The sequence below is a fragment of the Cervus canadensis genome, chromosome 1, assembly GCF_019320065.1.
Source record: "Cervus canadensis isolate Bull #8, Minnesota chromosome 1, ASM1932006v1, whole genome shotgun sequence".
NCBI lineage: Eukaryota > Metazoa > Chordata > Mammalia > Artiodactyla > Cervidae > Cervus > Cervus canadensis.
In genome coordinates, this window is record NC_057386.1 from 110,194,227 (window position 1) to 110,209,837 (window position 15,611).

General features: G+C 43.8%; 1 protein-coding gene and 1 non-coding gene across 10 annotated transcripts in view; one reads left to right on the top strand and one right to left on the bottom strand.

The window, feature by feature from the left end:
- SFI1 (SFI1 centrin binding protein) overlaps nt 1–12,296 on the bottom strand; it is an 80,209-nt gene extending 67,913 nt beyond the window's left edge. For 3 of the 9 annotated variants that reach the window (XM_043435870.1, XM_043435889.1, XM_043435861.1), the window contains exons 1-3: nt 12,063–12,294; nt 10,238–10,366; nt 833–1,006 (exon numbers count right to left, since the gene is read on the bottom strand). In XM_043435870.1, the coding sequence (XP_043291805.1) occupies nt 833–1,006; nt 10,238–10,260 (197 nt within the window). In that variant the 5' untranslated portion in view covers nt 10,261–10,366; nt 12,063–12,294. Of the gene's footprint in view, nt 1–832; nt 1,007–10,237; nt 10,367–12,062 lie in introns of all 9 variants that reach the window. The other 6 variants (XM_043435880.1, XM_043435823.1, XM_043435841.1 and 3 more) reach the window with 5 other exon arrangements.
- Nucleotides 2,668–2,740, top strand: TRNAR-CCU. Its single transcript has one exon. It is a non-coding gene; the product is annotated as a tRNA-Arg (tRNA).
- Nucleotides 12,297–15,611: the final 3,315 nt, after the last annotated feature.

Consider the following 15,611-nt stretch of genomic DNA (forward strand, 5'->3'; position numbering starts at 1 on the left):
TCAGCCCTGCTCCAACCCCGAGAGTAATGTTATGATGCAGAATCCCAGGAAACCGCTCACAGGGTGCCTGTCATTCCCCCTGCACTCTGAGCCCGAGAGCAGGGACCGTGGCTCATAGTACCCCAGCACCCAGCACACGACCCGGGGCACACGGGAAAAGCGAGCCTGCCTTGGCCAGTTAACCTCCAGGTTCAGCCTGGACACTCCTTCCTCCTGTCCTTTACCTGCCTTAATCTTACTTATCCTTCAGGACTCAGCTAAACTCCACCTCCTCCAGGAAGTCACCGCTGGCAATGCTGGGCTGGTGCGGCTGCTCTCGCCCCATGGGCCTGTGGACCACATCCGCCCTTCTCACAGCACTTACCACACTTCACTGTTGTGGCTTGTCTGCCAAGCCTACTTGATTTTACACTTCCATGAGCTCTTGGACTAGGAATGTCATATTCACCTTATACGCTCAGCATCTAACACCACACCTGGCCAGGCAGGCACCTGATAACTTTTTGCTGAATAAACAAAAGGATACCTTTCAAAGACCTAATCAAGAGTAGCAGAAAATGATCATTTTCTTGGACCATGTTTAGACTTTTTCTGGAAGACTCTTTATAGCTTACACATTGTGGGGCACAAGTGGAGACCACGAATGAAAACACTCAATGATGGTTTTTACATCTGCAGATTCCTAAATATTCTGAACATCCTGCCATGACAAACAGGCACTGCAGTCTCCAGTTAACTGAGATAAGAGAATAAGAATCGCCCCCTTGTTTTAACCAACAAAAAGGGAGAACAATGGCAAAGTCCCTGAGGCAGGAACCCCTGGCAAGCTCACCTGACACGCAGTGCTCTGAGCCGGCCCCTTCGGGTCCAGGCCTGTGAGGGACGGTACTTCACTGGGTGACTGGCCCTAGATATCTCACTCCGGCTCCCAGAAAATGCAGAGGACTTCTTTGTGGACAGTATCTTTGGAGAATAAGGTTTCTTTACTGCACTGTCCCTAAAAGACCTCAAATTTGAGGAGTAAAGGAAAAAAGGAGAGAATCAAATTATCTCTGCATGTGATGCGAATATCTTTTAACATACAAGTGAAATTAAATAGATAAGCTCATCGAGACAGAAAGGTAATAACTCTGCTTCAAGGACAATAAGCTGTTCAATCTCTGACAAAAACACCCACCCCCAGGCTTCCCTGGTGGCTCCATGGTAAAGAATCTGCCTGCCAATGCAGGAGACATGGGTTCGATCCCCAGTCTGGGAAGATCTCACATGCTGCAGAGCAACTAAGTCTGTTGTGCTCTAAAGCCCAGGAGCCACAACTACTGAAGCCCAAGCACCCTAGAGCCCGTGCTTCACGACAAGAGAGGCCACTGCAATGAGAAGGCTGCGCATCGCAATTACAGAATAGCCCTCGCTCACAGCAACCAGAGAAAAGCCCGTGTGCATCAACAAAGACCCAGTGTAGCCAAAAAATAAGTAAGTAAAAATTACTGAAAGAAAAAAGAAATACCCACCCCGTCTGAAGATGGGTACTGCTAGATCAGCTCTGGGCAGAAGCTACAGAGCTGCAGGGTGCCTTGGAGACCTCAGTCCTAACACATACTTCTTAAACGTGTCATTTAAGGGGAATCATTTTCAAGTTAGAAACAGGTTTCTTCATGTAGAAACAACTAGGAAAGATTTCCAGGTTATGTGACTTTTACATCAATGTGAAACTACACACCTTGATGAAACACTAAATGTTTAAAATGACTTTTAATCCCATTTTAGAAACATTAAGAGATCTTCTTATTGGTGTGAAATCATGATTTTAAAAAATACATGTCGAAGATCTGCCTGCAGGAAATACCTAGTGGCAGCAACATCCCATCAGCAATGAGCAAACGTAGAGCTCAAATATTGTTTCTAAAATGCCACTGCCTACTAAGAGGAAGCGGCAGTGCGTGGAAATATGGCTGACTTTAAGGTCTGAGACAAGGAAAATACAAGAGAAGTCTGGACTATCTTACTGGGTCAGAGAGTAAAGAAATGTTCAAAGAATGACAGGAGAATGTCGAAAAGACACAGGAACCAGCTGGAAAGAGCTCCCACTGGCCTAATCTGGGACAATTTCAGCAGTAATAGACTAAAACTGACTGAATAAATCAGGAAGCCACAAATCTATACTGAAGTAAATAAATAAATAAATATATGAAGAAAAATGAGAAGCTGTCCTTTGCAGTAGAATAAAACTAATAAACTTTTAAGAACCATCACAGGAATAATTGACTCAGGTAAGAATCATCAATGGATATAAAAACAAGTGGGTGCTAGTCTGATGAGAAACAGACTATTAATGTAGTTTCAACATATCTCCCCACAAAACACTTATTCACTTCTTTATAGTGGAGAAACCTGACAGACACCATCTTTACCAAGTGATAAAAGTTAACATCAATGGTAATAGGATCAAATCTCCGATATTGATATACTGAGAAAACAGCATCACTTCTGTGAAATTCTTGCCAAAAATGCACAACTGGAATTCATCATGAAGAAACACTGAACAAATTCAAGTATATGCACAAAAGGTAAGCTAAACTCTTCAAAAATGTTTAGGTCATGAAAGATAAGGAAATATTGAGAAATATTTCCAAATTAAAGGGGACTAAAAAGACAAAATGAGGGACCTCCCTGGTGGTCCAGTGGCTAAGACTCTGTGCTCCTAGTGCAGGGGGCCCAGGTTCAATCCCTGGTCAGGGAATTAGATTCCACATGCTGCAACTAAGACCCAGCACAGCCAAATAAATGAATAAATATTAAAAAGACAAAATGAAAAGAGAAGTTTTTCTTACATTTTGTTGTTTTCTTTCTGCTATAAATATCATTTTTGGGACAACTAATTTCAATTTACTCACAAATGGTCCAGGGAAGGGAGAAAATATATAGTTTGTTTTTTTGTTTTTTTTTTTTTAGTTTGATTCTTATTATTTGTGGTAAGTTCTATAAAGTCACCATAAGCACTGAGTTAGTGAATATACTGAACCACTGTCCCTACAGGAGAATACATAGTTAGGTTCCTGCCAGCCTTTAAAAGCATTCTCGTCGGGACTTCCCTGCCAGTCTAGTGGTCAAGACTCCATGTTTCCACTGCAGGGGGCGGAGGTTTGATCCCTGGTAAGGGAACTAAGATCCTGCATGCCAAAAAAATATCATCAACTACTCAATACAGAGCCTTGTTTTATGTATGCCCATGTTTAAAGACACCATACTTAATGCATATAGTGAGTCTTTAACATAGAACTCACAGTCAACACCCCTATAACTCATGCTTGGACCAAGTGCATCTAACATGCACTTTTTAAATTACCTCTGGCTGCGCTGGGTCTTCAGTGCTGTGCATGGGCTCTCTCTGGCTGCAGCCAGCAGCGGCTCCTCGGCATTGCAGTGCTCAGGCTTCTCCCTGCAGGGGTCTCTCTTGTTACGGAGCATGGGCTCTAGAGCGTGGGCTCAGTGGCCGGGGCGCACAGGCTTAGTCGTCCCGTGACACATGGACTCTTCCCAGACTAGGACTGAATCCGCGGTCCCTGCATTGGCAGGCAGATTCTTAACCACTGGGCCACCAGGCAAGGCCTACACTTTCTTTTTTTTATTTTTGGCCTCGTCTCAAGGCCTGATCTCAAGGCCGCATCTCAAAGACCCCGATCCTGGGACAGACTGAAGGCAGGAGAAGGGGACGACAGAGGATGAGATGGCTGGATGGCATCACCGACTCAATGGACATGAGCTTGAGCAAACTCAAGGAGATGGTGAAGGACAGGGAAGCCTGACGTGCTGCAGTCCATGGGGTTGCAAAAAGTCAGACACGACTGAGCAAATGAACAACAACAAGCAAGGCATGCTGGATCTTAGTTTCCCAACAGGGATTGAACCCACGTCCCCAGCACTGAGAGTGTGAGTCTTAACCTCTGAAATGCCAAAGAAGTCCCCTACATTTTCTTCACAAGGTACATTACAGTATTCCTGCACCAAGGAACACTAGACAGAACCTCAGCACGATGATTAGGGGCCACTTCAAACACCAAAACCGTCAACAGAAAGCACAAACTGTGAAAATGTGGCTGTACACAGACTGGAAAAAGGATCCTCACTCATGTCTGAGCTGAAACAAGAAGGCAGAGCGTGGCCATGTTTGAGTTCAGCCAGAAGCATGTGTATCGGTGACTAAAATGCTTTGCTCCTCTGCACGTGTCTACAAATGACATGAAAACACTGAGAGGAGACAGAGAGACAACAGAGATGGGGGGAGAGAGAGACAGAAGCAGATGAATGTGGTAAAAATGTTAACAGGAAAATCTGGGACAAGAAAGATATATAGTTCTTTGTCCTAATCTTGCAATTTTTCCCTAAATTTGAAATTATTTCAAAATAAAACATTAACAAAAATTTTTTAAATAAGGCTTTCATCCCATTTTCCTATAAAAATAAAAGAGGCTCTAAAAATGTTAAGAGCCTATGAAACAGCAAACTGACGGAAAAAATGCTAGGTTAGCACCCTTTTGAAACCCTGTTACATCATCAAACAGGTCATCAGACTCGGAGGCCCACACCTGAAGTCATCCCTGACCACTGCTCTCTCCTTTCATCAGACTCGGGGCTCCCCCTCACCAGCTAGTGAGTCAAGCAGCAGATGAACTATTTGGAGCTCTGTAAGTTTAAAGATATAAAGATACCAACTCTGGTGTAAGTGAACTAGCCCCAGAAATCTAAGCTATTCTAACACCGAAAGGAAGAGATCACAAACTAAAATCAGACTTGTCTGCATACATGTGTGCCTGTTTCCCATCACAAGGCCTCATGATGACAGGAAGCATTTTTATCTACTAATATATACTCAGCCCCTAACACACTACCAGGCGCTCACAGTAGGTAGACATATAAAATGTGTCCAATCATGGAACAAAGGAAAGGCAGAAGGATAGAAAGAAATACGAAATAAATGAAACAGAAGGCACTTTAAAACAATATCAGAAACCCAACGATCATGAGGAACAGGGGAGGAGCCTGGTTTAATTCAGAACATGGGAATACAATTACTTTTTTTAAAAAATGTCAACAGGAGGATGATGATTAGCCAAGAAACACAGAAAAATGGAAGTGAGGAGAAAGAATCTGAAAATGTTCATTCAAAAGGGACAAGGAGAAAAGACAAAAACTCTAATTCAAAAAGATACATGTACCCCAAAGTTCAAAGCAGCAATATTTACAATAGCCAAGACATGAAAGAAGCCTAAATGGCCATCGACGGATGAACAGATAGACGAGATGTGGTACATATATACACAACGGAATATTAGTCATAAAAAATGAAATAATGCCATTTGCAGCAACATGGATGAACCTGGAGATTATCATACTAAGTGAAGTGACTCAAAGAAATTATCATATGATATCACTCACATGGGGAATCTAAAATATGATATAAATGAACGTATTTACAAAACGGAAATAGATTCACAAATACAGAAAACTTGGTGTTACCCAAAAGTGAAATGGATAAATTACAAGTTTGGGAGTAACAGATACACACTACTATAAAATAAACAAGGACCAACTGTATAGCACAGGGAACTATATTCAATATCTTGTAATGACCTACAATGGAAAAGAATCTGAAAAAGAACATGCACACATGTGTAACTTAATCACTTTGCTGTACACCTGAAACACACACAACACTGTAAATACGTTGACTTTTTGAAAATTAAGAAAAATTTTTTTTAAAAAGTGCCCAGGGAAAGGCATGCCCTGACCAATTCACTTAACTATTTACTTGGCAGGTGCACCCTGCAGTGCTCGTTTATTCTCTCAGGATCAAGGGCCTACTCAGCAACACAGCACAGCCTGGGGCTTGCTGTTGCTGCTGCTGTCCGGTCGCTCAGTCACGTCGGACATTCTTCAACCCCACGGGCTGCAGCACGCCAGACCTCCCTGTCCTTCAGCATCTCCTGGAGCTGGCTCAAACTCATGTGCATCGAGTCGGTGATGCCATCCAACCATCTCGTCCTCTGTCCTCCCCTTCTCCTCCTGCCTTCAGTCTTTCCCAGCATCAGGGTCTTTTCTAATGAGTCAGCTCTTCGCATCAAGTAGTCAAAGTATTGGAGCTTCAGAATCAGTCCTTCCAATGAATATTCAGGGTTGATTTCCTTTAGGAATGACTGGTTTGATCTCCTTGCAGTCCAAGGGACTCTCAAGAGTCTTCTCCAACATCACCAAAAGCAGCAATTCTTCGATGCTCAGCCTTCTTTATGGTCCAACCCTCAAATCCATACATGACTACTGGAAAAACCATAGCTTTGACTATATGGACCTTTGTCAGCAAAGTAATTCCCCAGTTTTTTTAATATGCTACAAAGACAAATATGTATTCAGTGTGTTTCTCATGTCTAACAATGAGAAAACAAGAATATTGACAGCTTACAGCAAGCACAGGACGCTGACCCACACCCAGTATCTATCCTCTATTTGGCTGCACACATGGCTGCCCAGAATAAAAGACTACATTTCTGAGGCTCCCCTACTCCCACCTTTTAAAATTAAGCTCTAAGAGGATGTATAGGGGCTCATCAGGTGGCAGGTTCCTACGATCTGCTTAAGAGCCAGCCAATGCACACTTTGTCTTCATTATCTTCCTCCTACATGCTGCCTGGAATGGCTGTGCACTTGAACCAGGAGGATGAGGACCACCTCTCAGAGATGGCAGTGTGGACACGGGGAAGGTCCTGGGTCCATAAGAACCTTACTGGACAGAACCATCATAACCACCTGCCTCCAGACTTCCTATGTGTGAAAGGAAAATCACTTCTATCTTGTTTAGCATCCGTTACTTTGGATTTCAGGCTTCCCAGGTGGCTCAGCCTGCCAATGCAGGAGACACAGGTTCAATCCCTGGGTCAGGAAGATCTCCTGGAGAAGGAAATGGCAACCTGATTCAGTATTCTACCCTGGAGAATCCCATGGACAGAGAAACCTGGTGGGCAACAGTCCATGGGGTCACAAAGAGTTGGACACGACTCAGCAACTAAACAATAACAACAACTCTAGATTTCCTGAACCTGACCCAAACTAACAGAGCTGGATAGCTGCAAACAGAGAATGAGGCACAGAGTGGTGAGAAATGAGGCTAGAAAACGGACTGTGGAGAGGCCCTGAAGGCAAAGCAAAGGAGCATGGACTGAAGCCCAAAGGCAGCAAGAGTGACTGGAAAAAGTAGGGAGGGGGTGACTCAGTCAGATGTGAATACTCTGCACTCATCCTGGAGGTGATGTATCAACTGTGTTCCCCCACTGGGATTTCAAACTCCCTAAGGAAACTCTGGAATATAACATGGCTTCCTGCAGCAGGCAGGCATACACTGCTGGTTTCCCTAGTCATTTCGCATTGTAAACAAACTGGTCCTTCATGCACTGAAATGAATGGAAGTAACTGGCATGCTGACAGGTACTTCAGTTTAGTAAGCACAAGCCCATCTCCAGAAGACTCAGGGACCATTCTCAAAATTGAGAGTGTGGGTGAATCAGAAGTTCTGCAGCCTTGTGAGAATTAACAGCCTGGGTTCTAAGAGGGTCAGGGAATCATAAGCCTTATAACTGGTTTAAGGCGACTGTGGAATAGTAAGGCACCAAGGAGAAAAACAGAGGGAAATGCAAATCCTTTCGGAAGGAAGGCACCTTCATAAACCTAGAGACAGTCCTATACAAAATCTGTAATGTACAGTGTCCAGCACACAAAGAAGCTAGACTCCGCGATTAAGGAAACAGAAACAACAAATCCACAAAGGCTTCAGATAACTAAAGAGATGTATATCTGTGTATGTTATACATATATATTCACATACATACACATACACTTTTTATTCATTCAGTGAAAGTTTACTGGACATTTATTGCTGGTGAGGCAGTAACTATATAAAAATAAGAGTTTCTCAAGAGTTTATGGTGTATCAAGAGGACAATGAGAATACCAATCATTAAATGCTATGAAAAAGCTAAACTTAGTGTGTTATGGGAACATCCACACTAAGTGCCTAATCCACACTGGGGTGGGGAACAGGGTGGTAAGAGGCTTCCTAGAGATGATACGGGAACTGAGTTTGGAAATATGAGTAGGAACTAGTCGGGAGTTGGGAACTGGAAAGAGCTGGTGTGAATACTAGGTACGAGCAGTGTAGAAGTTCAAGGAGAGTTAAGGAACTTCAAGAAGTCCTGCCGGACTCACATGATGGATCTCAGATTGCTTTACAGCAGAATACCTAGGGAATCCATTCTCCTATCAAAGCTTCCCAACCTAAAGCTGCAGAGTATTTGAGGAAACAGAGCTTCAATTTAAGGCCATGGTTAATTTGTTTCAGAAGCTAAAGTAAGGCAGGCCTGACAAGCACTCTATGGATCACTAGTAAACACTGTCAGGATGTGGATTCAGCTTCTGAGGATGGATCCCTCAAAAGCTGTGGGATCAGCATGGGTAGGACCTCAGCAGCTGTGCTGGGAGCTCCATGACCCTGCTCCAAGAAAAACTTGATTAGAGCAGGGGGAGAAATTTGACCAACCATATTCATTCTCCTAAAACTGAATTTACAGCTGAGACACAACCTGTACAGGAGGTGGGGGCTGAAGCACAAAGATGGCACTGCTCAGGAGGAAGGGACCAAACGCTGCTGAATAGGTCTCTCCAGCTATGCTGGCTTCCACCCTGTCCAAGACCTAGTAGATTCTATTTAAAAAAAAAAAAAAAAGAAAGAAACTTCTGTATGGGGATTTCCCTGGTGGTTCAGTGGCTAAGACTCCGTGCTCCCAATGTGGGGCTCGAGTTCAATCCCTGGTCAGGGACTTGGATCCTGCATGCTGCAACTAAGACCCAGCATAGCCAAATAAATAAACAAAAACCTTCTGTATGTTAGTTAGGATCCAAGGTTGCTCGCTCCTTGGAAAGTTATGAGCCCAGACAGCGTATTAAAAAGCAGAGACATCACTTTGCCGACCAAGGTCCGTATAATCAAAGCTATGGTTTTTCCAGCAGTCACGTATGGATGTGAGTACTGGACCATAAAGAAGGCTGAGTGCCAACGAATTGATGCTTTTGAATTGTGGTGCTGGAGAAGACTCTTAAGAATCCCTTGCACTGCAAGGAGAGCAAACCAATCAATCTTAAAGGAAATCAACCCTGAATATTCATTCGAAGAATTGATGCTGAAGCTCCGATAGTTTGGCCACCTCACCGAAGAGCCAACTCACTGGTAAAGACCCTGATGCTGGGAAAGACTGAAGCCAAAAGGCATCTTGCAGGGAGGGAGCCAAGGGGATAAACATCTGGCCTCACTTTCCTCTCTCTCTCTCATCTTCTACCAGGACCTCACTGGTCAAATTCAATTGGAAAGCCCTGGATACACAAGTGGAGAGTTATGCTGAAGATAGCCAGCACAAAGAGGCAATTCCCTAGCTCATGTACTTCCAAAGTCTAAACCAGAACCTCAAGACTAGAGGCTCAAATTGGCAGCTCAAATTGCCAACTCTTCCTGCTCCTCAGTGTGCTGACTTGCATACAGGGTCCCAGCCTTTGCAGGGTGGAGACTGCAGCAGCTGCCACTGTAACTTCAGCGCCAGGTGGGTCTCACTCTTCAAAGCCTGCCCCAGCTTTAGAGGAAAACCTCTGATTGGCCCCATGCAGTCACATGCCCACCCCTGAACCGATCCCTCGGTCTCAAGGGGCAGGATACTCATGAAGGGCCAGGTGCAAGTCACCACTGTGAATCTGAGGTTTGTTAGTAAATTGCAGTCTCTTTATTGTAAATTCCCTCCTTTTTCCTAGCGTAGCCAGAACTGAAGTCTCTTATTTGGAATCAAAAGAACCTTAGTGCAGGCTGAAAGCAGCCATGACCCAAAGGAGGAGAAGAAGAAAGCCAGCCTCAATATAACTTCTCAGGAATATCATCCTTATTTCTGCTGAAAGTAAGAATTTTAATGATGGATATCTCCACATACCCAAAATGGATTCTGACTGTAACATAAAGTATAAAATGTGCATTATACTCTATACCCTAGATGAGAAACCCAAAATATCAACAAAAAACTATTACTCACTACTCCTGATTTTAGGAAAAAACTACATTTTAAGAATTTATGATTTTCACACACAAAATATTTACAAGCTTGTAAGTAAGCCATAATTTCAGTTACCTTTTTTGTCAAGTCTCAATACTCACCTGGAGTCAACCTTCCTCTCCATTCTCTGCTTAATCTTTTTTTGCTGAAAATTCAACCCGTGGCTTGATGCACACTTTTCAGTAAGCAGGTTCTTATGAATCAAAAATTAGTGATCTGTGCATGGAATACTAGGAAAATTAGAAAATAAGCATTAATTCTCAGAAAAAATTATGGGAAAAACAAGAGAGGAAGAGTTGCAACAGTCTACTTGGTTCAGCATGAGCCTTCCCAGATGGCCCAGTGGTAAAGAAACCGCCTGCCAATGCAGGAGACTTGGGTTGCATCCCTAGGTTGGGAAGATCCCCTGAAGAAGAAAATGGCAACTCACTCCAGTATTCTGGCCTGGAAAATTCCATGGACAGAGGAGCCTGTCTAGCTATAGTCTATGGAGTCGCAAAGAATCAGATACAACTGAGCAACTGAGGGAGTGCGCAGACACATACATTTGGTTCAACAGTGAATAATTGTTATTTAACGTAAACATTATTAACAACAAATTACCACATACCCATGTAGATGGGATGAGGAAAGAAAAACTGAGCCAAGTACTTATTTCCCATGAATAATGGTTGATACAAGGTGTAAATTTAACAAATAAAAAAATATCACCTATAAGGTTCTTTACTTCCAATTTACAAGTAATATCAGGACGAACAGTTAGAAGAATGGAAACTAGAACTGCAGCCTGGAGACTATTTTCTAATATAAGCTTTCAATATCAATTATCTTTTGGCTCTGCCAGGCAGCACATGGGATCTTAGTTCCTGGGCCAGGGAGGACAGAACCTGCACCCCTGAAATTGGAAACTCATAATCTTAACCACTGGACTGCCAGGAAAGTCCCAGTACTAATTTTTTAATACACATGTTAATTTGAAAAATGCAAATCTAAGAGTAACTTAAAGAAGTCTCTACAGTATTCTGCAGCTTCTAACAATAACTGAGAAATGAGTGATCTTGCTAAAGAAAAGCAAGGAAATACCTAAATTTATATGCTAAATTGCAGAATAAATTTCAACTACTTCTTCCAGGAAGTCTTCCATGGCACTTAGCTGAGTACCATGCCACCTAGAAAGTCTAGATTAGAGTCAAAAATAGCATTCACGGAGCGGGACTCTGTGTCAGGTACGGTATCAATACTGAACACTTTTCATTAACTAGTTGCTTTAACACAACCACCTCAACAGATGGTAACCATCCTCATTTTATAGATGAAGGGCTCACGTCATCACTAAGTGGTACAGCTGGGGCTGGTACGCAGGGACCTAACATCATTCGCTCAACAAACATTTACTATAATCCAGAGGTTAACAATAAACCTGAACTGCCTCCCATCAAATAAAAACTGAGCTCCACGAGGCTTCCCTGGTGGTCCAGTGGTTAAGAATCAGCGTCCCAACACAGAGGGCCTAGGTTCCATCCCTGGTCAGGGAACTAAGATCCCACATGCCACCTGGTAACCAGAGAAAGCTCGCGCGCTGCAACGAAGACTCAGTGCAAACAAAAATAAATAAGTAAATTAATTTTAATAAAAAAAAAAGCAAGCACTAATCTCCCACTGTGGTGTTCGCCCAATTGGCCCTCGGGGCTCTGGTGTGGTCCCTGAGTTCTGCAAACCCTCGCAGTTCGCTCGGCCACACAGCAGGGAATTCGAATTCGCGCGCGCCAACGAGCCCTGCACGGACGCGGCACACGCACCCGCCCGGGCGCACCTGACGCGCGGGGAGGACGCGGGGCGAGAAGCGCCGACCCCGGGCGCCGTCCTGCGCGCCGTTTCCACTCGCCTACCCTCTCCCATCTCAGCCCCGCGGGGAGGCAGCATCACCTGCACTTCCAGAGGAGGAGGAAGCGGACGCGCCCACAACGTAGTCACCGACCGGGCTCGGAGTGACGTGCGCTCGCCTCTGGGCTCCGGCCGCAGAGGCCGAGCCCTTCCGCCTCAGACAAGTCTCCGGAGGGACGGTCCCAACTCCTCAGGCCGGCGCGGCCAGTGCCCGCCACCTCCTCGCTTCCCGCGCCTCAGGACGGAAGTCTCGCGCCTGCCCCGCCCCCCGTCTCCATGGCAACACTGCGTGCGTGAGGGACGCCCCACCCCGGACCGGGAGTTCGCGCAGCCTCAGTGCGGCAGGGGGCACGCCCACCCCCACCGCCAACACCGCCTCGCCGCGTCCGGAACGCGAGCTAACCGTGAGGTGCGTGGAGAGACGCACCTGCCTGGGGCGGCCCCGCGGAGGGGTCGGTGCCTCTGTGGCTTGCTCGCTGCTTCTCTCAGAACTCAACTTCCTACCGCTATTGGACAGGAGCGGTGGGACCTGTTTCAGTTGCTTTACGATATCGATGTCGATTTGAACCTGTTTGGAGTGGATTCATGAGTTACACTTCGCGGGGCAGGCACTAGAGACGAGCGAGGCGACCGAGGTCGTCCTTCAGCTACCTCCGGCCTTGCGCGTGATGGGCCGCTCTGGGCTCTCCACGGTTCCCGGGGAACAGTGAGCCGGTACCGAAGTGCGCGCGTGCGTGCAGTGGGGAGATTGTCAGCGAGGACTGCGTGGGTGAGGGCACGTGGTTTCGCAGCCGAGGAATTGAGATTATCCCAGGTTGAGATCGTCTCTTAACCATTACTTTTAAAACGTAATTAACAAACATTAATGATTACTATTGCATAAACAGCCGTTAATTTTAAAATTTAGGCCCACTCATCATCTTTTTAACATGGGGGTGGGAGACGCTAGGTAGGCCATTATTTTTTTCATTGAAGAATAGTTTATTTACAGTGTTAATAGTTTCAGGTGTACAGCGAATTGATTCAGATATATATTTTCAGATTCTTTTTCATTACAGGTCATTAAGGTAGGGCATTTCTGTATCCTTGCCTTCTGTGTTTCGTAAAACACCTAAAGCCCCTGAGATTTCTGGTGGAGAGCGAAAAACAAAGGCTAGCATGAATATAAATGCTTGAGACATTTTACGTTAAAAACATGAGGAAAAATAAGTTGGGTGCTTTGGGATTAGAATAACAGGTAATTTGCATTTTTGCTCTACTTTCTACTTATGTCAGTTTTTGTAATTAAAAGTGTTTAAAAAGGAGAAGGTCCATTTTAGCAGGACACGGGACAATCTTTTATCTGATGTGGCCAAGTACTTTTTAAAATAATTTAGTGACTTTCAAAAATCTTAACATGGTAACTAGTATTTACTTACTATAAAGTTACTTTTATAAGTATGAATATTTATGTAAATAATGTTTATACAAATTACAATAATCCAGGAAGATAAATCAGTGAGCATGCTTTTTATTTTTATTTTTTTTTTAGTAAGCATGCTTTTTAAATGATTTACTATCTTGTCATGTGCATTTACCACCGTTGGTTTTGACTGATTTATGAAGGAATTAAAGCCATTTCTATTTGAATTATAATAATTAGTCCTCTTGGGAAACATTAATCAGAATAACAAGAGATAGTGCAGCAGCACTTGGTGGTTGTCAGACTCTTTTAAGTACTTTGCATATATAAAATCAAAGATGTAAGGTGCCAGGAAGGGTTTAGGCTCTGCAAATAACTTGCTGTTTGGTCTTCCAGAAGTCCCTTAATAATTCCTTTGTAGTCCTTGAGTACTACAAAATCACTGCAGATGGTGACTGCAGCCATGAAATGAAAAGATGCTTACTTCTTGAAAGAAAAGCTATGACCAACCTAGACAACATATTAAAAAGTAGAGACATTACTTGGCCCACAAAGGTCTGTCTAGTCAACGCTATGGTTTTTCCAGTAGTCATGTATGGATGTGAGTTGGACTATAAAGCTGAGTGCCAAAGAATTGATGTTTTTGAACTGTGGTGTTGGAGAAGACTATCGCGAGTCCCTTGGACTGCAAAGAGATCCAACCAGTCCATCCTAAAGAAAATCAGTCCTGAATGTTCATTGGAAGGACTGATGTTGAAGCTGAAACTCCAATACTTTGGCCACCTGATGCAGAGAGCTGACTCATTTGAAAAGAACCTGATGCTGGGAAGGATTGAAGGAGAGAGGAGAAGGGGACAACAGATGATGAAATGGTTGAATGGCATCACCGACTCAATGGACATGAGTTTGAGTAGGCTCCAGGAGTTGGTGATGGACAGGGAGGCCTGGCGTGCTGCAGTTCATGGGGTCAGAAAGAGTCAGACACGACTGAGTGACTGAACTGAATCCTTGAGTACATGATGCCACAGCTGTGAAACTGTTCAAATCCTATTTTCTTGGAACTAGGGAGTACCCTTGGAGACAGAAAAGCTGATTAGAAAAAAGCGCATTTAGAAAGGTGGAGAGCAGTGGAAATGTAATCCCAACTTTATGAGTTGAGGCTGCTCTCAAAATTTCTAGGTTTCTAATTTCCATTTGCTTCTCTGTTCTTGAACTGCTCATTTCCCCAATGGACTGAAACTTGGGAGTCCCCTGATGCCAAACTGTGAAACAAGAATTTGAACCTAAACTAAGATCTTACAAATAATTTATAAGTAGAATAAATCACTTACCTCTTTCTTACTCTCTCAAAGGGATTTCCCATACTGATACTTGAAAATTCATTTTAGTTGCAAAGGAGATATTTAGAATTACAAATTATCATTCCTGCCAAAGAGAATAACATTCAAAAGCTACAATGAAACAAAGATTTGCAAGCATCTAGCTTTACATGACAGGTGAAAGCAGCTCACAGATGGCTCTCCTTTAGTAAATGATTGCCTTTATTCCTAGGTAATAATTGTCTCCTTTAGTAAGGATAAATGAAGGCTCTGAGAGGGAAAAAGTAAATTGAAGAAGATTCTACAAGACATTAAAGAAGAGCCAGGGGGAAGAGTACAATCTCACTAGGATAGATCAGAGGACCAGGCCTCTAGCATAATAGCTACCATGTCTGGAGCACGTTTCATATATGACTTGTAATTTAAAATATGCCTGCAAATTCTGTGACATTCTTCCTATATAAAGGTGTAGTCTAAGTCCTCTTCCCTTAAATACAGGCCTGGCTTAGTGACTTCTAAGGACTAGAATGTGGGATGTGGGATCGTCTCTGGTTGTCCAGTGGTTACAACCTTGCCTTCCAGTGCAGAGGTTACCGGTTCAATCCCTGGTTGTGGAGCTAAGATCTCCCTTGCCTCTTGGCTTAAAAAAAACAAAATATAAAAGAGAAGCAATACTGTAACAAGTTCAATGAGGCCTTTAAAAACGGTCCACATCAAAAAAGTCTTAAAAAAAAAAAGACTGGCATGTGGCAGAACAGACAATGAGTGACTTGGAAGCTCGGCTAGACAGTTCACGACTGTCTGGCCCTCTCCTCCCTGGACACTTGACCTGGGAATCTAGCCACCAGTGTGAGGGAGCTCAGGCCACAC